The sequence below is a fragment of the Magnolia sinica genome, chromosome 7, assembly GCF_029962835.1.
Source record: "Magnolia sinica isolate HGM2019 chromosome 7, MsV1, whole genome shotgun sequence".
NCBI lineage: Eukaryota > Viridiplantae > Streptophyta > Magnoliopsida > Magnoliales > Magnoliaceae > Magnolia > Magnolia sinica.
The window spans coordinates 8,515,933-8,542,002 of record NC_080579.1 but is presented as its reverse complement, the minus strand read 5'-3'; the positions used below and the strand labels follow the sequence as shown (position 1 = coordinate 8,542,002).

The 26,070-nt window shown below is 40.8% G+C and overlaps 3 protein-coding genes across 6 annotated transcripts in view; 1 reads left to right on the top strand and 2 right to left on the bottom strand.

Moving 5' to 3' along the window:
* Positions 1-1,480, bottom strand: part of LOC131250995 (geraniol 8-hydroxylase-like) — a 96,511-nt gene extending 95,031 nt beyond the window's left edge. For both annotated transcript variants that reach the window (XR_009173545.1, XM_058251423.1), the window contains exon 1: positions 529-1,480. Coding sequence is in view for 1 of the 2 variants with exons in the window: in XM_058251423.1 (XP_058107406.1) it covers positions 529-1,035 (507 nt within the window). In the remaining variant the exon portion in view is untranslated. The remainder of the gene's footprint in view (positions 1-528) is intronic.
* A 5,229-nt stretch (positions 1,481-6,709) lies between these two features.
* LOC131250993 (UDP-rhamnose/UDP-galactose transporter 3-like) lies at positions 6,710-11,535 on the top strand. 3 transcript variants are annotated; one of them, XM_058251419.1, is made up of 6 exons: positions 6,710-7,160; positions 7,277-7,506; positions 8,027-8,211; positions 8,302-8,502; positions 10,042-10,109; positions 11,351-11,519. In XM_058251419.1, the coding sequence occupies exons 2-6, from the start codon at positions 7,293-7,295 to the stop codon at positions 11,412-11,414; spliced, it is 732 nt and encodes a 243-aa protein (XP_058107402.1). In that variant the 5' UTR covers positions 6,710-7,160; positions 7,277-7,292; the 3' UTR covers positions 11,415-11,519. The 3 variants fall into 3 exon arrangements, with proteins under 3 accessions (XP_058107402.1, XP_058107403.1, XP_058107404.1); XM_058251420.1 differs by having other exon boundaries at positions 6,712-7,160; positions 11,472-11,535; XM_058251421.1 differs by lacking the exons at positions 10,042-10,109; positions 11,351-11,519 and adding an exon at positions 8,831-8,982 and having other exon boundaries at positions 7,021-7,160.
* A 6,069-nt stretch (positions 11,536-17,604) lies between these two features.
* Positions 17,605-25,852, bottom strand: LOC131250992 (geraniol 8-hydroxylase-like). The gene is made up of 2 exons (XM_058251418.1): positions 24,928-25,852; positions 17,605-18,460 (listed from the first exon to the last, which is right to left on the bottom strand). Exons 1-2 carry the CDS (start codon positions 25,816-25,818, stop codon positions 17,855-17,857), a joined length of 1,497 nt encoding a protein of 498 aa, XP_058107401.1. The 5' UTR covers positions 25,819-25,852; the 3' UTR covers positions 17,605-17,854.
* Between the last annotated feature and the right edge of the window lie 218 nt (positions 25,853-26,070).

The window sequence follows — 26,070 nt, the reverse complement described above, 5'->3', positions numbered from 1 at the left end:
TTGCATTTTAGAAGTTTTAGGTGTGGCCCCCTTTTTTGTGGGGCTCACTGAATAATTGTAAATTTGTGTTTTGCCCAACAAAGTTACAGGTGTTTTGCTCCCATTTTTCTGGAAAAAAAAATGTTATGAAACTATTTTAAAAAATAATATAGCCAGAAATATTAATAGAGTTTTTTTCAAAATCAATTGAAAAATAACATAATTAGGAGTTCTAATCATGTGGATTGCCTTGGTCTAATCCTCCTTGATTAGCAACTTGCCACACAAGCACCAGATCAATTCGTTCCAAAAAATAAAAAATAAATTTTAAATTAAAAAAAAAATCGACTAGACTCAGATGAATTTACTCCACTAGACCAGATTTTAAAGAAAATGGAAGGAAAAAAAATTAAAAAAATCAAGCTGGTCAACACGTAGTGCTGAAAAAACTTCAGAGAAACTCACCTAAGTTTCGGAAACGAGTAGAGTCATATTTTTAAACTATGGTTCTGACCGAAAAAAAAAATGTGTCAAGGAAGTGAGAAGTACCGCAAGTACTGCCTTGATATTATCGTAGGAAAATTCAAAGTCATTCTTATCCTTCTGATCGAGAAGCACATCGAGGAAGTCATTTCTTCTAGGAGAATCAGATAATGTCGATCTAGATAATGTTCGTTGGGCAATCATTTCATCGAAAATTCTGTACAATTTTTTGTAACAGCCAGTAGTGCGACGCCTAATGCCTTGTATGTCGATCAACCTCAGCACTGAGAAATAGTCCCCTAGGTTCGTCCTTCCACTCTCTTTCATAATTTCCCAAACTACATCCTTGAATTCTTGCGCAGAATCGGAGTCGGGATCTACCAAATCTATAGAGAATATGGTATTAGAGATCAAGTTGAAGATGGTAGCGAAGATGGCTTGGCCAATATGGACTGGTCTTCCTGCTAGGCAATGCTCATGCATGTGAATGATTAGATCTTGCACTTTGTAGCGGCGAAGGCTTTGGTTGGCTGCTAGCCTTGTTGTTGTGAACATTTGTGTATTGCATATCATCCGTAGCTTTCGCCAATGTGTTGTTGGCTGTGACCAGATTATAGAGGATGATGTGTAGGATCCAAGTCCACTGAAGGCATCAGGACAGGTCGACCGGTGAAGGAGTGATCGTTTTTCTGAAGGACCTCTTTGGCTATGATCGATGATGAAACGATGATCCTGGTTACCGAGCCAAGCTTAAGTGTCATTAGTGCGCCATATGTCTTGGCGAGCTGAGCGAGTGATTCGTTGGGTTTGCTGCCGAGTTTGAGGAGGCTTCCCACAATGGGAAGTGAGATGGGACTTGGTGGGAGCTTGCCATTAGAAGATGATCTCTTTCTTGCGAGTAACAGAATATGAATGAATGCCAGCACTATCAAGGTCCATGGGAATAACATGGTGGAGTAATCCATTGCTCTCTCTCTCTCTCTCTCTCTTACACGTTATCTTCTCTAGCAGTGAAAACATGGATTATCTTCTCTAGCAGTGAAAACATGGATATGGTCCATACAAAAGGGTAGTAATATATAATAATCGGGCATTGTATGACGCTTGACACACAGGCATTTAAAAATTGTTCACGTGGAATACGTTAACTCTAAGTTAAACCGGCCAACTGTAAAACCCATTATTTGTTGATAAAGTTCATAGATATGGTAAATTTTAAATAGTCTAAAGTTAATAGATGATAAAGTTCATTTTATTTCTGTATCTACTAAAAATATTAAGTTTTAATAGGATCATAATTTTTTATCATTTGAGTTTTAAGAGTAGTACCCAACTTGGAAAGTGGTTAGAAAAATTAGGAGAATAATGTGGTTAGGCTAAAACCATGAAGTCTAGTAAGAATTATGATTATATATAAAAGTCACGTTTTTAGGCAGTTTGAGTTTGAGTTTGAGTTTGAAATTTCATCCTAGGTTTGAATTCACTATTTAATATTCTAAATTCATTTTTTTCAATCATCAATCAGTTTATTTCGAATTATTATAAGTTATTTTTGTTTTCATCCCCCATGGATTCGAGTGAGGATTCCTTTGAAGCTCCATGGATTTGGAGTAGTTACCCGTGGACATTCAATTGTTGCTTTCTGTGGTGTGGTCCGCCTGAGATTTAGATCTGACTCATTTTTGAAATCAAGCCCTAAAATTATCTTGAGAAAGGTATGGATAGCATGGATAAATCAAAGAGAGCATGGTGGGCCCCATAAAATACTGATTAAATGGGGCGTGGTTTAGCTACTGACCGGTTGAGCAGGAAGACCAGCTATTAAAGTGACGTCACCAAATTCTGTGAGCCCCACCATAATGTATGTTTTGTATCCACACCTTCCATTCATTTGGAGAGATGATTTTAGAGCAATATCCAAATAATGAGTTAAATCCAAAGCTCCAGTGGATCCCAGCACAGGAAACACTAGGGATAGTGATGCCCACCATTAAAAACTTTAAAGACCATGAAAGTTTTAGATCAAGCTGATATTTGTGTTTTCTATCATTTCATATCTTTTTTAACTTTTGAACAAGTTGGATTTCAAATAAACATTATGATAGGCTTCGGATAGTTTCAACTGTGGAAATCACTCTCCCCGGGTCTATTACATATTTTTATCTGCCTCGTACTATAGCTCACGACTTAAAATGATATCTTAAAATGAATTGACGGCGTGGATATAACACATACATCATAGTAGGTCCACAGAACTTGGTGACGTCACTTTGGTAGCCGACTCCCCACTCAGCGTCCGACGAAATGGGATCGCGGATGAGATACTGACAAGGTCAGTAGCCAAATTGCTACTGAAGTGGCATCACCAAGCTTTGTGGACCCCACTATGATGCATGTGTTGTATCCATACCGGACAACCATTTGTAGAGATCATTTTATAGTATTAGAAAAAGAATGATATAGATCTAAAGTTCAAGTGGACCAACCACAAAAAATCGTGGGATGATTCATACCCACCGTTGAAACATTTATAGGGCCCACCGTGATGTATTTTTTAGATCCAACCTATTCATAAATTAACATAGCGATAGATGAAATGAAAACAAAAATATAATCTTAATCGGAAACTTCTGTGGCCCCTAAGAAGTTTTGAATAGTGGATGTCACTGTCCCCACTATTTTCTATGGCAGGGTCCAATTGAACTTTAGATCTATCTCATTATTTTTACCATGTCATAAAATGATCTCTCCAAATGGATGGACGGTATGGATGTGGGGGCCACGGAGTTGGGTGACGTCACCTCACTAGCGATTTGGATAGTGACCTTGTAGTATCTAATCCGCGCCCGACAAAATGGAAATGGATTGGCTACTCCCCTGACACCAGCCCCATGGCTGGTGGTCGGTGCTATGTGGGCCCCACCATGATTTATATGTTTCATCCATTTTTAAAGATCTTTTTAAGGCTATAAATCTTAGGTGGATCACACCACATGAAAACAATAGTGATTGGATATCCACTATTAAAATCCTCCCAAGGCCCAGTGTACAATTTATTTGACATCCAATTTGTTGATTAGGTCATACAGGCCCAGATGAAAGGAAAAAACAAAAATCAACTTGATCCAAAACTTTTATGGCCCCCAAAATGTTTTTAATGGTCAAGGCTCATTTAACACTGTTTCTGTAATGTGGTCCAATTGAGATTGGGATATACCTCATTTTTGGTCTCATACCGTTAAGTGATCTGTAAAAGTAGATTGACGGCATGGATGAAACACATACATCATGGTGAGCCCCACATAGCACCAACTGCGCCAGCCATTGGATGGTGCCGGGGGAGTAGCCAATCCGTTTTCCCGACCAAATAGTATCTCTCGAAAGCGGATTGGCTGGTCCACGGTGCACCAGCAATGAAATCGGATTGGGTACTGAGTTAGTCAGGCCGCTTTTCTTGTATCGAGTAAACTCAGTTGGGCCCATCGTTAATGCATGTGTTTTATCCACGCCTTCTATCCGGTTTTACATATCATTCTAGGTGTTGAGCCTGGGGAATATCCACGGCTCAAGTGGACCATACCACAGGAAACAGTGGACTTATTAATTTCCACCGTTGAAACCTTTGTAACGCCAACAGTGATGTTTATTTGTCATCCCACCTGTTAATAATATCAATTAGACATGGATGAATGGAAAACACAAATATCATCTTGATCTAAAACTTCCGTGGCCCCTGAGAACTTTTCAACAGTAGACGTTCAATTCACATGGTTTCTATTGGTGTGGTCCATTTGAGCTTTGGATAGACTTAATTTTTCTGCTAAACCCATACAATTATCTATTAAAATGGATGGATGGAGCGGATAAAATGCATGAATGACGTCCCTGTTGGAAGTGGAAGCGTTGAGCGGCCCGCTATGTGCGCTAGTAAGGGTCTTTGGAAGGTCCCAGTGGAGCCTAACTCAAAGCTGGTTGTGGATTCTCTTAACAGGGCTTTGCTCGTGGGCTAGAAGTGGAAGCATTGGGCGGCCCGCATCTCCCACATCAAGCAGAGAAGTCTTTTTCGTTTCACCCGTATTAAGAGAGGAGGGAATGCCCCGGCCGACGGGCTTGCTCGCCAAGGTAGCCTTCTTCAAGGGAACCGGCTGTATTTTGCAATGAGGGATTTCCCTCAGGAAATTAGGGGAAAGGTGGTTTTAGATAGAGTTGGGCTTGGGTCCATCAGCGTGAGGGTTCATGTATAGTCTTTACGATGAGTCCCTCCGAGTTTCTTTTTTGTTGAACTAGGGGCGTCCCGAAAAGCTTTCAGCCGTGTATATCGTCCTTGTCGGAATGAAATTCAGGTTTTTTTGACTAAAAAAAAAAAAAGAAAAAAAAGCAAGGTTTTATGTAAAAAAATAAAAAAAATAAAAAATAAAAAATGCATGAATGACAGTGGCCCCCCGCAGAGTTTACTCGGTACGCTTGGGCCTGTTTGGGCAGTGGGATTAGAATGGATTAGGTGGGATGGGCTTCATCTGGTCCTGTGCCAATTCCACTCCATGTTTGGGAAGAACGGAATTAGGTGGGAATTATATTAGATGGAATTGCAATGGGTCCCATGCCAATTTCACTCAATGTTAGCAAGTTGTGTAGGTCCCACCATGATGTGTGGGCTATATCCACACCGTCCACCCATTTTTTGAGATTATTTTAGAGCATGGGCCAAAACATCAAGTAAATCTAAAGCTCAAGTGGACCCCACCATAGAAAGCAATAGGGATTGAATACTTACCGTTGAAAACTTCTTTGGGGCCACATAAGTTTTGGATCTACCTCATTTTTAGGCCCATGTCATAAAATGAGGTTACAAAATAAATAAACGGTTTAGATACAACACATGTGTATTATTCTCGGTAATTTCAAATGATGGTGGGTATATCTATTCAATGTACCACCGTATTACCAACAGAGCATTGGAATTAATCTTATCCCGTGGCAACAGGGGACATTCCCTGCCATGGGTAACAATTATGTTTTTTGAATTCCATCCCACCTGATCTCTTCTAATCCCACAGCCCAAACAGGCCCTTATGCTAACAAGTTACTCAATACGCAATCCACTTTCACCGGTAATATGGCGGGCATCGACCTCACCAAGTTCCGTGGGTCCCATCATGATGTATGTGTTATATCCCAACCGTCCATTTTTTTGGCGAGCACATCCTAAGTCTTGAATCGAAAAATAAAACAACCAAAGATCAAATGGACCACATGCAAAAAGTTGTGGGGGATTGAATGTCTACCAATGAAACCGTCTGGGGGTCACGGAAGTTTTGGATCCATGTAATATTTGTTTTTCCTCTTCATTCATGTCTGTGTCATACTATTGGTGCAGGTAAACACTAATTAGGGCCTGTTTGGGAGCGTGGATTTGGAACCCCCTGGATTTGCAGCCCCCAGGATTGGAAACCCCTGGATTGGCAATCCTCTCGGTGTGTTTGGCACCCTGGAGTGCGAATCAACTTTAATTCAAAAATACCTATACATGGTATATTTATGGGGGTTTGAATTTAATTACTAAATCAACTTTAATATCCCCAATTAGTGAGATATATAATTTTTAACACTATGGTTGTGATAAGCCCGCTAAAATATATGCTTTGCCTAAAAATGATGAAATTCCAAGTCTCAGATGGACCGCAGGCACAAGATCATGTCCGAGTGACTAACCAACGATTTTTAACCGTTGATTAATATGGACAATGTTTGGATGGTGCTGGACAATATTTGGACGGTGCTGATCTACATGAACAATGTTTGGACGGTGTTGATCATCGTTAGTGGGCCATGTGCCCAGTAGAATGATAGTGTACACTGACATACATTTATACATGCAACTATTGAAATGATTTTAGGTGTAATCCAAGCTCTCACCTTGGATTACAAACCCCTCAAAGAGGGGATTGGGAACCCCCTGGATTGGCAATCCCCGGTTGCTTTATGCTGCCAAACAACCAAGGGGATTTGAAACCCCCTCCAATCCCCTCCAATCCAAGGTGCCAAACGACCCCAATGGTTTTGTGTTATCTGTAATTTCTGGGCCTAATCCAAGTTTGCGAGACTTGTTCTTGAATCTCTCCATGAGTATGAAAAGCTCGTCATATAGATGGATACTCCAAGGTCTGTTGATTTTTATGGATTTTCTCTTTGTTTCATGCACAATTCCTACGGTTTGGAAGATTAATTTACTTTTTTTAAATGTAATTTTCGTGACTTCTCTTCCTACAGTTTTCATGCGCAATTCCTACGATTTTTATAGTGGATATCTTTTTCTTTTCTCAAGTTTGATACTAGATTCGTACGTCTCCATCTTCAAGCAAATTGATGGGTTTGATCTCGTTGCATGGAATTGCATGTTCTCTAGATACATCCAATGGTCCAGCTCGACGATGCCTGTTGCCTGTTTGATGAAATGCCTGAAAGAAGCAATCTCTTTAGAAAAAGCCCATTTGCGAGATGTGGAGGGAAAGTATTCAGTCGAATGTTTATTTTTTTTCCGTGTGAATTGGCTTCAAGGTATTTATTGTGTGACATGCAGTAATTCTTTTGGCGTCTGACTAAAAGTCCTTTTTTCCTTGAAACAGGATCTTCTGTATTTGGGCAGAAGCCTGGCTTTGGAGGCTTTTGATCAACTCCAACTCAAACAAGTCCTTTTAGTAGTGCATTTCAACAAACACAGTCAGCATTTAGAAGATTTATTTCCTTCTCATCTTAAGGTTTTCTTTGGTCTTTATGTGGTCACAATAAGGGATACAGATTGTCTGTCTTTCAGATTCAAGATCTGGTGGATGATACCCAGAAATGGAAAGTCCAACAGTGATGTTCTTGTCAAATCTCAGATGCTCCTCTTGGAAGCAAGGGAAGATTCTTCACTTAATGACAAAACCATCGACTCATTTGATGGGAACACATTCTGCATACTGTTAATGCCTGTGTTTAATGGTGATTTTCAAACCAGTTTGCTGGGGAATTCTACCACCAAGGTTCAGTTCTGCGTTGAAGGTGGTTTGTTTGTTAGATTAGTACTAATATATTAGTTTAAGCTTTTTCTGTTATTGATTTCCAGGCTCCTAAAGTTCTGAAGTTAATATCCAATGATGGTTCCATGCTTCAGGTGACCCCACCATTCAGTCCAAACAGGTTCTAGAAGTCGTTTTCATCAATTTTGGACCCTGTGATTTCTTTGATCAGTGAACTTGCCCTTCATATGTGTTGCATCTCTCCATTGCAAGAAGCACTTCTGCTTCCCTGACCTTTATTACCTTTCTAGATCACCCCAGGCGTTTCATTAAATTTCATCCTTCATATGTGTTGCATCTCTCCATTGCAAGAAGCCATCCATCAGGCGTTCTCACAGTATGAATGTTCTCACCTAAAAATGGGTGTTATCTTCTCCCTTAGAATCTGTTCTGCAGCCTTTCTATTCCTTTCCAAATGGAAGCATAACACTTCTTCTAAATCCTTTCCTGTGCATTCTTTTGTTCATTTTCTGTAAATTTAAACTGGGTTCATGTCTTTTCAGCCATGACTTTAACTGGATTCCACTTCGCGGTGACTGCTTTGGTTGGTTTGGTTTCAAATGCTACCAGTCATTCTGCATCGAAGCATGTGCCTTTGTGGGAGCTTCTATGGTTCTCGATTGTGGCTAACATGTCCATCACTGGGATGAACTTGAGCCTTATGCTCAACTCTGTCGGATTTTATCAGGTCTGGATTCCTTGGCAACCTTTTAACCTTCCCTTGAATTTTCATTTTTCCCAGCCAAATATGGTAGTTATTATTGAATTTTCAATGTAGATTTCAAAGCTGAGCATGATTCTGGTGGTTTGTGTAATGGAATGGATACTTCATAGCAAACGTTACTCAAGAGAAGTGAAGATGGCTGTGATTGTAGTTGTTGTAGGCGTTGGTGTCTGTACGGTAACGGATGTAAAAGTGAATGCCAAGGGTTTTCTTTGTGCTTGCGTAGCTGTCTTTGCCACATCCTTGCAGCAAATTGTGAGTATTTACTTGAATTTTGCCCATACCTGTTGCATGGATATTTATTCCCTGGGATACTCTTTCAGATTGATGAATCCTTGACCTCAGTTGCATCTATATGGTGGATTATATCCAGTTTTGTCTATGTTTTTGCCATTTTTCCCACTTTCTATTCCAGTATTTCCTTATCATTCACTATTCTATTTTCATTTCCTAGTCTGATTTGAGGATTTATCTTTCTACTCCATGCACTTTAGTAACTAGGATGCCCTCCATCTACATGGTGGAGACAACTTATGCATGGTTCAGATTTCATAGTTGACAAGGTGTATATGACCCCTTGTAGGACTGCATGTGGGCTTAGAAAAGCGCCTGTTTATTGTTACTAGTGGAGAAGACATTTTACTCTGGTCTAGCCTGGACTTTCTTGTTGACAGCACAATTAATATTGTCAACTCAACCACTAGTATGCGAGAGTGCAGCTGCCACAGTCTTCTGCATGGGATGGTTGTGAGATTAGAACTGCTTATGAAGGATGAAGCAAATTGCATGATCTGCAAAGTTTGGGAACTATACGCAGATTGCCAAGTTCTTGTCAGTTCATTTAAAAACAACTTAAAATGAGCTACCAAGGTTCATTAATTTATTGGCCTGAAATTTTCCGTTAAATCTGCCTTTTTTGGACTTTCCAGGAATGGAAATTAAGTTGATATATTACCACTCTAGAACTACTGATGCTAATGCATGCTGGTGAGGATTAAATATTGCTGATTTAGTTGTATATGCACAACAAACACCCATCATCAAATATGGAAAGCACAGGAAGAGTGCATTTGGAGAACATATTAGTCTTTAAAAAATGTGAAACACTCATCATCAAATATGGAAGCACGGGAAGAGTGCATTTGGAGAACATATTAGTCTTTAAAAAATGTGTTGTCCAATTCATTAGAAAACCAAGTCATTCGCTTGTTGCATGCAAGAAAATGACGAAAGCTTCTTCTCAGAATGATAGAGCCAGAATGGCTCTCCTGCTCTCCTCTTTTAAATAAACCTGAAATGCCAGCTGGAATAAATCTGTGAAGTTGTTGATAGTTCTACAAGGCTATTACCAAACATTCTTTTTGAAGCCATCTCTGTTACAACTAGCTTCATTGGCTCCTTATTACAGTGCCTGCCATGAAACCAAAATGCATACCTGGTTAGACCCAATTTTTATCTTTTTATTTTTTTAGCCCTGATTTCTAGTGAATACCTTTGTCATTGGCTTGTTGATTTTACTCAGCCTATTTAATTGATTATTACATAGCAGCTGTGGGAGTTTTGTGCTCACATTACCAATCCTAGGCCCCTACAAAGGAGAAAGGTTGCATCAGGTTGGCAGCCAGCGTGAAACTTTTTCCACAACTTTATCATTGATTTGGTAGTGTCACTATATTCAAATGATCGTACTGTTGTTTAATTTGTTGCTATGGAAATTATCAGCAACTGAAATTTTCTTCTCTCTTGAGAGTGTGGTCTCTTTACTGATTGAATCTTGACATTTTCTTGTTCCAGGTGCCATTTACCAAATTTATATATTGGAATGGAATACATGCGGACACAGTTTTAAACTTGCTGGACAGGTGAAATTCATGCTTCTTGACATCATGCAGTTGTGATTTTATAATGGTAACAGATTCATAAATTTGTTTAGTTAATTCACTGTTCACTTATTTTGTGGATTATGGTCCTTGTACAAGTTGATGTGGAAGGGAGATGCATAAAGGCCCTAATATGTGTTAAAATCTTTAGTACACAATCAGTTTACATAGTCAACCTATCCCAGGCTCATGAAATGCATGTCAAATGTTAGTTTCATTCGAGTAAAGGCGAATCAGGGGATTGCCTGGTGCATATTATATTCTTTCATGTATTTGAAGGACAAGAAATAAGTAGCTTTGGTGAGCTGTTTGTGTTCTAATTTCTAAATGAAGTGAGGGTGGCTGTTCATGAGTTGGACCTGAAGTTGTGAATGTTGGACTGCAAAAAAGGTTGACTGGGCTAGTGCCTGGTTGAGTCATGCTGAATTGTACAGAGTCGGTTGAGTTTTTGAGCCGAATTGACCCGACTCATCAAGTCATGACTGAGTCAGGCTGGCCAGTGAGTTTCCATGAAACCTGGCTTGGAATCTCATTGAACCAAGTTGACTCAACATGGTTGAGTCGACCCACCAAGTTTTAGTACTATGATCTCTGGATGGATGGCTCTGATTGATACATCACCTGCTGAGTGTGCCATGGATGGAAGGAGCAGTGTATGTTCTTTTGACAAAAAATTTTCTCCACATGGAGCACCCGATGCACACAGAACAAGGAAACACCTAGGTAGAGAAGCAAAGAAAAACCACCAGCATCTAGATCTATAAAAGACTAGTTGTGGTTAGATATTTTAGCCCCCACAATTAAGTTTTGAGGTTCTTATATTCAAAGGATGTGGGGGAATCCCTTTTAAATTAAGGTCATGGTTATATTAGGAAAGTGAAAATGTGGCTGCTTAAGGCCCAACTTTGATTTCACCTGCAATTGCCAACCAATGGCTCTGTTTTCACCGACGAAAGCCAACATAGGCTTACGTTTTACCCACAAGCAGCCTCTCCACTCTAGTTTTTCTTGTACCCTGCTGGTCCTTTGACTATTAGTAGTTCACTACTTGGGAAATAATTCAAATCATAAATGAATGTTCCATCTTTTTTTTTTTTTTCCTGCTGCCATTTATTTTGTATATTCATGCCTATTCCTTATTTTGGAGCTAGTTTGTTCAATCCCCATTCGATAAATGGTTGTCATGGCTTTTCGTGGAATGCATGTGTCATATCATTATTCAGGATTGTCCCAGCTATTTGGCGTTGGCTATTGAATGTGTCTGTTTCTTTGTGCTTGTTGTGGTGAGCATCTTCTTTGTTGCATCTCATATATGACGAGTGAACTGTGACATTCTGTTTGAAGCTCAAGTTTAGGAAACTATTCAAGACCACCTACAAATATTCAACATTGAGATGAAGGCAAAAATGAAATCACATCAGATGCCTAAGCAGGTGATAATATCATCCACCTTAAACTTTATTAGCTTACTTTTCTATTTGTTTCATAGGTTGTTTCGTTTCTCAATTAGTTTCCATGCCATATTGTTATATTCACAGGTTGTGTTTTGGAAGTGGATTACGCCAAAGATGTTGGGGTTGGTCACACAAACATCAGTGTATCATTGGTCAATAGAAACTCATATTGCATTTTTCTTTTTGTGCAAGGGTTCTATTGAACTTCATTCAGTTTCTCGCTTTTCTTGATAGATTAATTTATATTTTAGTTAGGAACTTCCATTGCGTTGTTGAATTGCTGGCTGTAAAATTTACAAAACTTATTTGTAGGTGATTCAGAGTGTATAAAGATGTTTGATAGAACAGCTAATCTGATAAACAACCAAATAATTAACCATCGCTGTGATCCATCTGAAAAACGGCTTGTCTTAATGTGTGCATTGATTAGGCAAGTAATTTTCATTATTATTTTTAAAATTATTGACAAACGCCGATGGTTTTAGCTGTTGTACTTAACCGTCGAAAAGGTCGACAACACCAACCATCGCCCTTAACCGTCAAAAATGCCAAAGAGCCATCAAGGAAGGTCATTGCCGACGGTTTTTAGCCGTCGGCGTTGCCCTATTTTTTTGGTAGTACTAATATGGTTCATGGGCGATTTACGATTGGCAATTCAAGACCGACTTTAGATGCACCCGGTTGGGACTATGGATGAAGCGGTTCAGTTGGCAGGTAGGGCGAAAATGCACCTTGCAAGAGTCCTTAGCCTTATCATTCAACTATGCCCCCCCATAATAGGTCTCATGCAGGATTCAACGCTAGCCAAAGGAAGAGAATCAGTAGGAGGGTGTCCTCAACCTCCTACAAGTGCAAATCGGGACAGAGTGATCTATCTAGGCATTAACGTGCAGTACCCACAACAGCGAGTCCGAGTAGGATCACAAATCCTTATGGTATGACTCCACAATTTATGTTGGATGCAGATTGCATAGTAACAGTACCTCTATGTGTTGCACAATGGTGTGCATTTTGTCCATGTTGTCCATTCATTTTGTTGGCTCATTTTAGGACATGAACCTAGAAATGAGGCAGACCACACCATAGGAAATATAGTGGTGATTGAATGCCCACCATTAAAAACTTCCTAGGGCCAACTGTTATATTTATTTGCCATCAAGCATATTGATAATTAGGTCACACAAACCCAGGAGAAGGGAAAACACAAATATAAACTTGATCCAAAACTTTTGGGCCCTCTGAAGTGTTTAATGGAAGGCATTCAAGCACCACTTTTTCTTTGGTATGGGTCATGCCCTAAAATCAGCTTGGAAAATTGGTAGTATAGTAGGGCTCGATCTATGACAGTATAATCGGTCCTTACTCGTGCGTCGGTGGTAGACTAATAAGAGTTTCAACACAAGGTCATGGGTTCAAATACCCATTGTGGTGAATTCCTGTTGTGGTGTGAGTGCGTGAGTAAACAAAAAGCTATGACAGCATAACTGATCCTGGATTGCATACTGACACAGTCTGTAGCAACTCGCTGGGACTTGATACCGGAAGGTGCGGCTAGGAAGCGCTACCGGATGGTGCTCTCTAGCCCCACCATAATGTATGTATTTTATCCATGTTATTCATCCATTTTGTCAGTTCATTTTAGAGCATGAGCCGACATCCAAATCTCAGGTGGACCACACCACAGAGAAAACAGTGGTGATTGAACACCCGCCAATTAAAAACTTAATGGGGGCACGAAAGTTTTAGATAAAGCTGTTATTTGTGTTTCCCTTCATCTAGGTCTATATGACCTAATCAACAGGTTAAATGGCAAATAAACATTACATGAGTGGGCCCTGGAGTAAAAGAATTTAGTTAGATCCAAAATTATAGTGGCCATACTGAGGAAATAAGATTAAATGATGTTTAAAAGTTCTCAATAAAATCGGTGTGGCCCATATGAGATTTTGCATTAGTTTAAAATTTTCATATTCATATTATTATGCTTGGGTCGCCTTTGAATGGGTCAGATGGAATATAAACATCAATCTGGGCCCATGAAGCTTTCAATGGTAGGCTTCCCCATCCCACTGTTTCCTGTGTTATCACCCACTTTAGTTTGGATCGGCCTCAGTTTTTGGATCTCGTCCTAAAATGATGTCTTTTAACTGATGGACGGAAAGGATTTTATACTTGCATCATGGTGGACCCACGAATCTTTGGTAGTGCACAATCTTCCTAAAACAAGGGTAAAACAAGTGGGGGTAGATGGTTAGCATTGAAAGCAATTGTTACCATCCATATGTTCTGTGATAATGTCACTCATATAGGAAATCAATACCATTAAAACGGTGGGTATCACCATTTGGATTATGCTAGTAAAAAATCAAGCTGATCTGTTGACTAGGAGTTCTGAATTTGTTCAATCCAACTATCAGTTTTCCATTGATTCCGTCAGCATGGCCCACTTAACGAGCAGAGTGCTCCATTGTTTTTGCTAGGTGATCTTGTTGGTGGGGTTTACTTTTTTCATGTAACTGATTTCCTTGACTAGTCGTCAGTTGCGTTGCCCTGCAGAACATGCTCAGTTGATCTCAGCAGCCAACACGCCATTAGTATCCTAGGCCTCGTCCGAAGTCCTAATCTGCCCCCCTTCTATCATCAAATGGACTAGGCCAACGGTGGACTTGGTCAAGCTAAATGTGGACGGCTCCTCTAGGGCCAACCCAGGCCTCTCAGGTAGCAGGGGAGTTTGCAGAGACGACAAAGGCCAGCTTCTCTTTGCCTTCTCCAGAGGCTACGGTATTAGATCCAATTTCCTTGCTGAAGTTAGAGCTTTGGTAGATGGGATGAAAATCTGCCTGGTGAAAGGTCTTCAAAAAATCCAAGTGGAAAGGGACTCGGAGGTAGCAGTGGGCCTTCTCGCAGTTGGAAGACCTACTCCCTGGACCATTTACTACAAGAAAAAGATTGAAGCAATGCAAAGCTTAGCAACTTTCTCCATCCCACGCATCCCAAGGGAAGCCAATAGAGTAGCTGATGGCCTGACGCATCTGGGAAGCCAAAGCCAACTGAACGGGGAGTATACCCTAGATTCTGTCCTCCCGCGTGTTCCCAGAGAAGAGCTCCTCCTTGACTGGGCGGGTTTAGGGTATATTAAGGATAATTAGCCTCGATTTCGGTTGGGCAGCTCTGTAGAGTCGCTAACAGAGGGCCTGTCTACTAGCTGCCTGAGTGCATTGGCTTTTGATTCTGTCTGCTCCTCGTGCATCTGCGGAGCTTGACAGATCTTTTAGCTCAGCTAGTTTATGTCTGTTAGTGCGGCGAACTATGTGAATCAGGTTTTGGCTCCCCACTTCTGCTGCATGACCGTTTTCAGCTTATGGCATTGAGATTGGTTGTCTGCAGGGGCTGTTTGGCTAATGCCTTGCAGGGGTGATCTGTTCTTCCCCTGCCTTGCTGCAGTCCTAGCTGAGGGGCTGTCTATTGGAGTTTGGCTGAGTCTGGCCTTCCTCTCCTTTCTGTTTCCTCTTTTCTTTCTTGTTTTTTCCTTTTGGGCAGTGTCCTTGCTAAATGATAGGTGTGGCCTGATGTTTTTTTTGTTTGGTTTCGGAGCCCACCCAAAAATAAATATTGTAAGCTTCCTTTGGCAATATACATCCAGGTAGAGATTATCCACCTGGTTTTCCCAAAAAGAAAAAAGAAAAAGAACACGCTCAGTTGTCACTTGGAAAGGAATGCTCTACAACAGGTAGTGTAGAGGCCATGGCTGCAACTTGGTTTCGGGTCAACCCGAACCCCAGTTCAGGTCAGGTTAGGTAAGGTTCCATGGTCCGCAGGTTGGGTTAGGGTTGGAAAACTTCAACCTAATTTGAGATAGGCTGGACATTGGTTGAGCAAACTTAAAGTTGGTAATAATTGACTACAATGCTAACCCGTTCTTTCTGAATTAGAGAATTTGTGATTTTGAGCATGAGGTTATTCTGTAGTAACGGGCCTGCCCAAATTGTAATTTGCCAGTATAGTCTACTCACAGCTGGAATGTAGTTATCAGTTTTTTTTTTTTTTTTTTTTTTTTTTTAATTTTTTATTATTATACTAGCAAAAATAAATAAATAAATAAATAAAATTGAATACAATGCTAGGCCAGGAGCGATTAGAAAGGGATAATTACTAGTGATTTTCTTGGTTAGCTTTATTTCATTTTGGGCTTGTTGGGATTGTGTTTTTCTAGGGTGTGGGATGGGTGAGGTTGGTGTTCTTTTTTTGGCTCCCACCCCAAGTTCTAGGATATATATTTTGATGAATATATACAATTTGGTTAGTTTTTATTTTATTTTATTTTTATTTTTATGTTAAAGAATACATTTGGGTTGGGTTAGGTTGGTTTAGGGTTGAGGATAAAGGACTCTAATCTACTTTGCTTCATAGTTCAAAAACCTGAAAACACAACTGGACTTGGTTTCCAATTGAGTTGGATCAACTTGAAGACTTGACTCAACTTGGCTTGGTATTTAATTATTAAATTGATAAGAATATTTAGATAACACTATGCATTTACAAGTTATGAAAATAAAAAACTGACATAATTACTGTGGATGAGTTGTGTGGCTTGTTTATAGTGTTGCTTGACTCTCTTGGAGATGGTAGTGGTTTTTATTTTTCAAAAGAAGGGCCATGCCCCTATATCTTTGTTAAGAAAGAACAGACGATATACAAGCTAGATTTTCCGGTGGGCTCCACACAAAAATAGTCGGGCCTCACCTATCATATTGGCTAAACGGAAAACAGAAAAACAGAGCAGAAAAACATAAACATCAATGTCCTCCCTGCAGAAAATACTCCAAACCCAGAAGTCCCCTACCAGCAGGACTTCTCTGCTCCATTCCAACAGAAAAACAGAGCAGAAAAACATAAACATCAATGTCCTCCCTGCATAAAATACTCCAAGCCTGAAAGTCCACTACCAGCAGGAACTGGTAGTGGTTGAAACTCACCCTTCCCACTTTGATTTTGTCTTATAAAATGCAATCACTCGGTGACTCGGTTCAAGTTGATTGAGTGTTTTGGTATTCGCTACCTATGTTAATTACACCCTTAGGCCCTAGAAGACGTGTTTCTGGGCCAACTGTTTTGTATGTGAGACATCCTTATTAAAGCTACGTCTGAAAAGTCAGTCCTATCTATTTGGGGAATTAATTATTTATAATAAGAGCAAAAACATCATTTACAAATATAAGTTTATTAATCTTGCTATGATTATTTTTTGTCTAAAAAGAAATGGCTGGGTGTTTTCCAACTAATGGCAAAAAGGGGTGCTATTTAGAAATAATCAAAAGAAAAATTATATGCATTTAACATATTGCAAAAGGGAATGGTGCTATATGTCAAAAACCTGAAAAGTTGAGTCAATATGAGTAGACTGGATCAACACAAAGACTCTATCAAGTCTTGAAATTACGTGACTTGATACTTAATAAAATTCAAACATGGAAGCAACTATACGAGTAACGTTCAAAACTAAGAGAGTAATTTAAAATTCAAACAAGGAAGCTGTGGTACTAGAGTGCCCGACTGTAGTTGCTCCTTCAAAAGGCCGATGTGAGAGTCAAGCATACCGTCAAGGAAGCTAATGGCGTAGCTGACTCATTGGAAAAATTAGGAAGCAAGTCCTAGGAGGCTGTAATGTTCAATGACTTATCAGATGTTTCACCCCACAATTTTTTTTTTTTGGGCGGGGCGCGGTGGCTTCCTGGATAAGGTGGGGCTGGGGAATATCAGAAAAGAGCGCTCAAGATGAGGTTTCTGTTGGTATGGGGAGGTGTTCTTTCTCTATTGCTCTTTGTGGTTTCTTTTAGAGTGGCAGGGGATATGTGATAGGCATCCGTGGTTTCTCTTGTGACCCTGCCTGAAAAACATGTACAGTGTTTTTGTTGCATCTGGAAAAAAAAGGCATAGATCAAATGCCACTTTTGTTCAAAAAAAAAAAGAAAAAAGAAAAAAAAAAATGGTCGTAATTAGTAAAACTTCATTTTAAATTACTCTTCAACAACGAAACTCATTGTATTGGACACATAATCAAACCAGCATGACAGATTCCCTCTATCATATAAGTTGCTCCCTACTAGTTGTAGGGCTTTAGAATCACTGCCTACAAGAAAATATAACCCAAATCAAAGGTGCAGAATCAAAGTTGAACAAAAGGTTATAAGATTTATGGTCCAAATTTCATGTACTTAACCACAAATGTGGTGACAAACAGAAATGAAACAAGACTTGCTAATCTAGGCAATGTTAGCCATCTAACATAGGGATAGCTCGAAGAGGGGAAGCTAATTGCATGGTGATGCCGAACTTAGAGCTCATGTCCATATCGGATGGCATCATTCCATTGGGAAGTTTCCAGTTGAACGAATGGAGAAGAGAGGCCAACATTAGATGGACAGTCCTAAATGCAAGTGGCAAGCCTGGGCAAATCCTCCGGCCTGATCCAAACGGTATAAACTCGAAATCTTGACCTTTGAAGTCAATGTCACTGCCCAAGAACCTTTCTGGCAAGAAGGAAGATGGGTCTTTCCAAATGTCGGGATCTCTCCCTATAGCCCACACATTCACAATAACCGTAGTGTTCTTGGGTATGGCAAAACCACTTATTTCCACATCGGTTGTAGTTTCGCGAAAAATGAGTGGAACTGGTGGATGCAAACGCAAGGTCTCCTTCACGATGGCTTGTAGATATGGGAGATGGGCAGTGTCTGACTCTTCCACTTGTTTTCCTGAGCCAATTGTCTTCATGAGTTCCAATCGAGCCTTCTCCATGCAATCTGGGTTTCGGAGCAACTCCGCCATGGCCCATTCTACGGTAGTTGAGCTTGTCTCACTTCCAGCAATAAATAGATCCTGATGATTGAAATGGCATGGATTTTTTACCAATGGAAAAAAAATTACAAAAAAAAAAAAAAAAAACCCAGTATATAAACCGACCCAGGAATTATACTGTTAAAACAATTAGCGGGAATGATAAGGTACTGAAGCATTTGAAAATTAATAGTGCCTTGGTGCTTCGGTTTTTTTAGTAAGTGGGGCTCATTATGATGACCTTCTCCATCGATGAATGTGAGATATATAAAGCTTTTCCAGCGGCGCCCTTTGAAAGTCTGAAGGACCGTTTAACGCAAGGGATTAGCTGGTATTAGGTGGGATGGAACTTCAATCCCTCCTAAGAAAAATCATCTATATATATATATATATATAGTAAAGCTAGGTTTTTTTTAAAATTTCCAAAAGACTCCTCAAAATTTCATTGACATAGAAAGATTCTTACAATCCGTGCAGAGGCTCAGGCCTAAAAAAAGGGCCTGAGACCTAGCTCCCCCGTTTTTTTTTTTTTTTACACACGCACACACACCCCACACACTCACGCTGGTGGAATTTCACCACCTATGGGTACTCGAACCCTTGACAAGAGTAAGGACCCTCTCCCCCAGTTGTACAAGTCATTCACATTCGGGAGGCCCACCCCAAGGGGGCCCTCCTATCATATCAAAGGAAAATCAGATTTAAAGACTAAGAAAATCGTACCGCACCTAAACCCGTCCTATCTAGGACCAGCTCCCTGTGGTAGATGAGAGGGAGTTCTGAGACAGCCTGGAATAATTTGGTTTGCTAATTAAAACTGCCCCAGCAGGCTAGGCTATCTGCCACCTTATTGGCCTCTCTAGGGATGTGTTTGATTGAAATTGTACCTGTGGCCCAGATGGAGTTGAACTGATTTTTCCAATAGAATGTGTTCCATGGGATGTTCCCTACTTTGGAGAAGAGGTCAACCACTGCTAGGGAGTCGCTCTCCACCTTGACGATGGAAAATCCAATATCCTTACAAAAATTGACGCGTCTATCACTGCCTTCACTTCCACCAGAAAGCTCGATTTTACACCGTTACCTTTTGAGAAGGCAAACTTGAAATCGCCCCTATCATCTCTACAAACACCCCCACTCCGTGAAGGACCCGGGTTACTGATGTAGAGCGGGTCGTAGACAGTTTCATGGCCAATATGGATCAGAAAAGGCCTGGTCGACCACAGAAGTGATCTAGAGTCGGACCTTAGATCAAGCGTATCTCGTAATCCGGAATGAGTTACCTGACGTAAAATATATGATTTTGGGGTAGAACGATCTACTTTAGCCAACCAACCCCGCTACGCCAGGTTATGCAGCCCAGAATTGCGAAAAACCCCTGGATCAACGGTCGTTTCCCTGTTTTAATTTCATTTTTACTATAAATAGTAAGTTTTAGTTTGATTATAACTCTTCATCCATCGGGCTTTAGGAGTTGCACCCAACGTGAAAAGACCTTAGAATATTTAGGAGAACGGTTTGGTGAAGCCAAATAGGACACTTACTATTTTTGGCCGAAAACCTTGCGCACTAGTAGATATCACGACCGTCTATAAATAGTAAGTTTACTATTTATAGTAAGTCGTGAATTTTAGGAGTTTTAGTTGTAGTTTGATTCTGATTCTTTTCCCATTGCTTGGTACCCCTATTTAAAGGATTATGAACTCATTTTTATTCATTCATTAATCAAATTCGAATTTATTAGAATTTCTTTCTATTTCCTGCTTTCTTTCCTCGTGGATTCGAGAAGTCTCTGTGAGGAGTCCAGAGAAGTTCCGTGGATTCGGAATAGTTATCCTCTTGAGGAAGACTGTGCTCGACCTCACGTTCTCCCCTGCGTCAGTTTGGTATCAGAGCGAGGTTTCTCCTCGGATTGATGGCTTCTAACGACGGGTCAGGCAATAATCCCATGGGCGGTGCTCCAGAGAATTTACCTTTAACGGCGGCAGCTTTCGAAGTAGCGCAATGAGAGAATCAGCAAGCCATGCAAGAGTTGCAGGCTTCTATCGACCGCATAGCGGATCTCTTGGTGGAAAACCTAAAGCAACTTCGTGATCCTGATGGTAATCCTCCACCGCTAATTGCTGAAACTCGTAATCGCCCTGATCATAGGATAGTAATGACAGTGCATCCAAGGGTCATTCCTAAGGAAGGGGGCTCCAGTGAGGAGGAAATCGACGACATCATCTTCCAACACCCCAGACATGGCGGCGATTGAGTAGATCGAACGGATTGAGAATTCAAGATGAGGGTTGATATTCCTAGCTTCAATGACCAACTACACATTGAAGATTTCCTCGATTGACTTTCTGAAGTTGAGCGATTTTTCGACTATATGGACATCCCTGAAGTAAAAAAGGTCAAGCTTGTGGCCTACAAGTTGAAAGGAGGAGCTTTAGCTTGGTGGCAACAACTGCAACTCGCGCGAACAAGGCAAATGAAAGCATCAATCCGCACCTGACAGCGGATGAAGCAGATACTACGTGCCCGATTCCTCCCTAGCGATTACGATCAGGTATTATTCCAACAATACCAAAATTGTCGATAGGGTAGTCGGTCGGTGAGAAAATACGCAGAAGAATTTTACCGCCCAGCGGCGCGTAACGATTTGGTCGATTCAACGGTGGATTGTGTATAACTATCCAGGATCAGGTCCAGATGCAGTCCGTCTGGACGATGAATGCCGCGATCAAGTTGGCTACTCGGGCAGAAGTGCAACTTGAACGTCCTAACACACAGACCTATCCTACTGCAAGGATTCCTATGGTAGGTCCGCCCCAGGGAACTGTACAGCTCAAGTGGAAGGAGCTCGTAGGAGCACGTGCTCAACCTCCTACGTCTGAGAACCGAGATTAGGGAAGCGGGCAATCTAGACCCCAAAGGGGGCATATCGACTATTGCTAGTCCAAGTAGAATCCCAAACCCATATGCTCGGCCAAGGCTCGATAATTGCTATCATTGTGGCCAACCGGGCCACCTATCAAATACTTGTCCCCAGCGATAAGTGGTAAACCTCGCCATCAATGATGGTAGTGCTGATAACGCTTATGAAGATCTAAATATTGAAGAAAAGGAGCATACTACCGAGGACAAGGCAGACGAGTCAGGTTAGGTTTAACAAGATCACAGTGAGTCGCTCGTCGTGAGGCGACTATTATATGCGCCAAGAAAAAAGTGCATCCATAGCGGCATAATATCTTCCGCATTAGGTGTACGGTGAATCGAAAGGTTTATAACGTGATCATTGACAGTGGGAGCAGCGAGAACATCGTTTCCAAGGTCATGATGAAAAAATTGTAATTGAAAATGGAGCATCATCCCTCTCCATATATAATCGGTTGGATTAAGAAGGTCAGCGAAACAAAGGTAACTGAACGGTGTACCATATCCTTTTCAATTGGCAAACATTATAAGGATGAAGTAGTATGCGATGTGGTTGACATGGAAGCATGTCACATACTACTCGGTTGGCCCTGACAATCTGACCATGACGTTACTCATAAAGGGCGAGATAACATATATATATCTTCGTCAAGGATGGCCGGAAGACCATATTGGCCCCTACGGATCTAGAGGGACCACCTGAAACTTCTAAAGTGGAGGGCTGTTTTCTCTTAACCATACGGGACTTCGTGGAAGAATCCACTTATGCATTAATTGTAAAAGGGGAAGAACTCGAGCCTACCATTATCCCTGAAAGACTAAGGCCCCTGCTATATGAATTCAAAGAAATCTGGCCCGATGATCTTCTTGATGGGTTACTCCCTATGTGGGATATCTAACATCATATCGACTTTGTCCCTGGGTCTAGTTTACCTAATCGGCCTCATTATCGAATGAGTCTGAATGAGTGTGAGATTCTGTAGGGACAAGTAGAGGAATTAATCCGTAAAGGTCTTATTCGAGAAAGCATGAGTCCATGTGCTGTACCAGCTCTATTAGCTTCAAAGAAAGATGGGAGCTGGTGCATGTGTGTCGATAGCCGAGCCATCAACAAAATCACCATAAAATATAGGTTTCCTATACCACGGTTGGACGATATGCTAAACATGCTAGAGGGTACAAAAATATTCTCTAAATTGGACCTAAGGAGCAGCTACCATCAAATTTGAATGCGGCTGAGTGATGAGTGGAAAACGGCCTTTAAGACCAAGGAAGGATTATACGAATGGATAGTCATACCCTTCGGTCTTTCGAATGCGCTTAGCACATTTATGAGATTGATGAACCAAGTTCTGAAACCTTTCATTAGGCAGTTCGTTGTGGTTTATTTCGATGATATTTTGATATACAGTCAAGACAAAACCACCCATATGGAATACCTCAAGAAAGTCCTTCAAGTGCTCACTAAAAATAAACTGTATTTTAATTTGAAAAATTGCAGCTTCATGACTGATGTAGAGCGGGTCGTAGACAGTTTCATGGCCAATATGGATTAGAAAAGGCCTGGTCGACCACAGAAGTGATCCGGATTGTCAGACCTTAGATCGGGCGTATCTCGTAATCCGGAATGAGTTACCTGACGTATAATATATGATTTTGGGGTAGAACGATCTACTTTAGCCAACCAACCCCACTATGCCGGGTTATGCAGCCCAGAATTGCGAAAAACTCCTGAATCGACGGTCGTTTCCCTGTTTTAATTTCATTTTTACTATAAATAGTAAGTTTTAGTTTGATTATAACTCTTCATCTGTCAGGCTTTAGGAGTTGCGCCCAACGTGAAAAGAGCTTAGAATATTTAGGAGAACGGTTTGGTGAAGCCAAATAGGACACGTACTATTTTTGGCCGAAAACCTTGCGCACTAGTAGACATCACGACCGTCTATAAATAGTAAGTTTACTATTTATAGTAAGTTGTGAATTCTAGGAGTTTTAGTTGTAGTTTGATTCTGATTCCTTTCCCATTGCTTGGTACCCCTATTTAAAGGGTTGTGAACTCATTTTTATTCATTCATTAATCAAATTCGATTTTATTAGAATTTCTTTCTATTTCCTACTTTCTTTCCTCGTGGATTTGAGAAGTCTCTGTGAGGAGTCCAGAGAAGTTCCGTGAATTCGGAATAGTTATCCTCTTGAGGAAGATGGTGCTCGACCTCACATCCTCCCCTGCGTCAGTTACCCTATATTCAACTTCACCCAACCCCTGGGTGGTCTTATCCATTTCACAAAGGAAAGATAAGGTTCTGCGCTGGTACAAATGTGGTAAGGAGGGCTTTTAGCAATCAGGAAGTTCTTACGCTGGGAAGGGAGGTGGGGCTCACCTTGATGTTTGTGAGTAATCCACTAGTCCATCCACAGGATCATTTTAAAGCATGCGACAAAAAATGAGGTAGATCCAAAACTCAAGTGGGCCACACGAGAGAAAACAGTGGGGATTGAGTGACCACCGTTGAAATAGATGGCTTCAAAAGTTTTGTATCACGCAAAGGTTTTTTATTTTGTCAGTTCATCCCCACAGGAATGAACTCATAAACGGTTGGTATGGCATATAAACATCAAGGTGGACCTTTGGACGATTTCAACCGTAGGAATTTCTTTCGCAGAACAGATGGCCTACTTGAGTTTTGATCCGCCTGCCTTTTGGTACCATGTCATAAAATGATCTCCCAAAACAGATGGAACGGGTGGATTCTTCACGAACATCAAAATGGCCCCCACCTTGCTTCCTAGCATGGGTTTTCAAACATGGTCTTCGAGATTGTTAGTTATTTTACACATTTAACCAAAAAAAAAAAAGGGTGCATGGAATCAAAACAAGTATTTAAGACATATCTCCAAGATAACCCAAACATCCGAGTGAATAGGCTCACTCCCATCGCATTAGGAGACATTTGATGAATAAGTGCATTTATTGAAAAATAAATAAATAAATAAAACAGAGAAATTTTATCCCACTTAATACCAACCAATCCCTTGCCCCAAACACCCCTAATGGCCCAATTTTCGGCCTGATCAAAAAATCCAGTGGGCCATAACAAAGAGAAATGCAAATTAAGGGGATGAAATTGTTTCCTTTTGCCATGGCCCACTAGAGTTTTGGATCAGGCTGAAATTTGGGCTCGGGAGGTTTCAAGGGATGCCGCATCACATCACGTAGACTGTTCAGATTCTATACCTATGACAAGTGTGCAAAGGCGCACACACGGGTGCTCACATAAGAAGGTGCGCAGGTGAGCATTCCTGTCTCTCTATATAAAATCAAATAGACTCATCTGAATTGACTCCACTGGACCAGATTTTGCAGAAAATGGAGAGAAATTCGATCTGGTTGCGATCCCCACGTTATTTATATGTTATTTACAAGTTTGATACACTAAATAGTACTGATAAAAACTACGGATATACTCGCCTAAGATTCAGAGTCGAGTCGAGTCACATACTTTTCCATGTTCTGACAAATTAAAAAAAAAGTGCAGAGGAAGGGAAAGAGTAACTCTGGACTTAAATCAAAGGAAGTGAGAGAGTACCAAAAGCAACGGCTTCATATCATGGTTGGCAAATTCGACGTCATCCTCCTGATCGAGAAGGACATCGAGGAAGTCATTTCTTCTATGAAAATCAGATGAGGTAGATCTAGATAATCTTCGTTCGGCAATCATTCGGTCGAAGATCGTAAATAATTTATTTACATAAGCAGTCGTGCGACGTCTGATGCTTTGTGGATCGATCGGCCTTAGAACTGGGAAAAAATCTGAAAGATTCGGGCTTCCACTTTCTTTCATAATTTCCCACACTATATCCTTGAATTCTTGTGCAGAATCGGAATTGGGATCAACCAAATCAACAGAGAAGACAGTATTATATATCAAGTTGAGCGAAGCTGTGAAGGTGGCTTGGCCAATATCGACCGGTTGTCCTGCTAGGCTATGCTCATGTACGTAAGATACTAGATCTTGTACTTTATTGCGTCGAAGGCCTTGGTTGGCTGTTAGCCTTGCCGATGTGAACATTTGTGTGTTGCATATCGTCCGTATCTTTTTCCAATGCGTGGTCGGCGGTGGCCCTGCGATAGAGGATGACCTGTAGGATCTAACTCCATCGAAGGCAGCAGGAGTAGTTCGACCGGCGAAGGATTGAGCATTCTTCTGAAGGACCTCTTTGGCCATGATCGATGATGAAACCACAATTGTAGTTACGGAGCCAAGCTTAAGTGTCATTAGTGGGCCATATGTCTTGGCGAGCTGAGCGAATGACTCGTTGGCTTTGCTGCTGAGTTTGAGGAGGTTTCCTACAATGGGAAGTGGGAAGGGACCTGGTGGGAGCTTGCCTTTTGAAGATACTCTCTTTCTTACAAGTAAGAGAACATGAATGCATGCCAACACTATCAAAGTCCATGGAAGCATCGAGGAGTAATCCATTGCTCTCTCTCTCTCTCTCTCTCTCTCTCTCTCTCTGATATCTTATCGTCTCTAGTAGAATAAATAAAATTGGACCATAGAAAAGTCTCTCTCTCTGGAACTCTCGAACTCTCTCGAACTCTCTCTCTGATATCTTATCTTCTCTAGTAGAGAAAATAAATAGAAATGGAACATAGAAAAGGGGAGCTGCATGATAGTCAGGCAGTCATACGGTTAACTCAAGTTAAGCCGATTAATTGTCGGTGAGCCATA

Bases quoted from the DNA above. Each gene is read 5' to 3' on its own strand.
- LOC131250993 (XM_058251419.1), top strand. From the start codon at position 7,293: ATGATACCCAGAAATGGAAAGTCCAACAGTGATGTTCTTGTCAAATCT. The intron at 7,507-8,026 runs GTGGTTTGTTTG...ATGTCTTTTCAG, and splicing joins GGTTCAGTTCTGCGTTGAAG to CCATGACTTTAACTGGATTC. The intron at 8,503-10,041 runs GTGAGTATTTAC...TTCTTGTTCCAG, and splicing joins CCACATCCTTGCAGCAAATT to GTGCCATTTACCAAATTTAT.
- LOC131250992 (XM_058251418.1), bottom strand. From the start codon at position 25,818: ATGGATTACTCCTCGATGCTTCCATGGACTTTGATAGTGTTGGCATGC. The intron at 18,461-24,927 runs GTACTCTCTCAC...TTCAATCATCAG, and splicing joins ATATGAAGCCGTTGCTTTTG to GATCTATTTATTGCTGGAAG.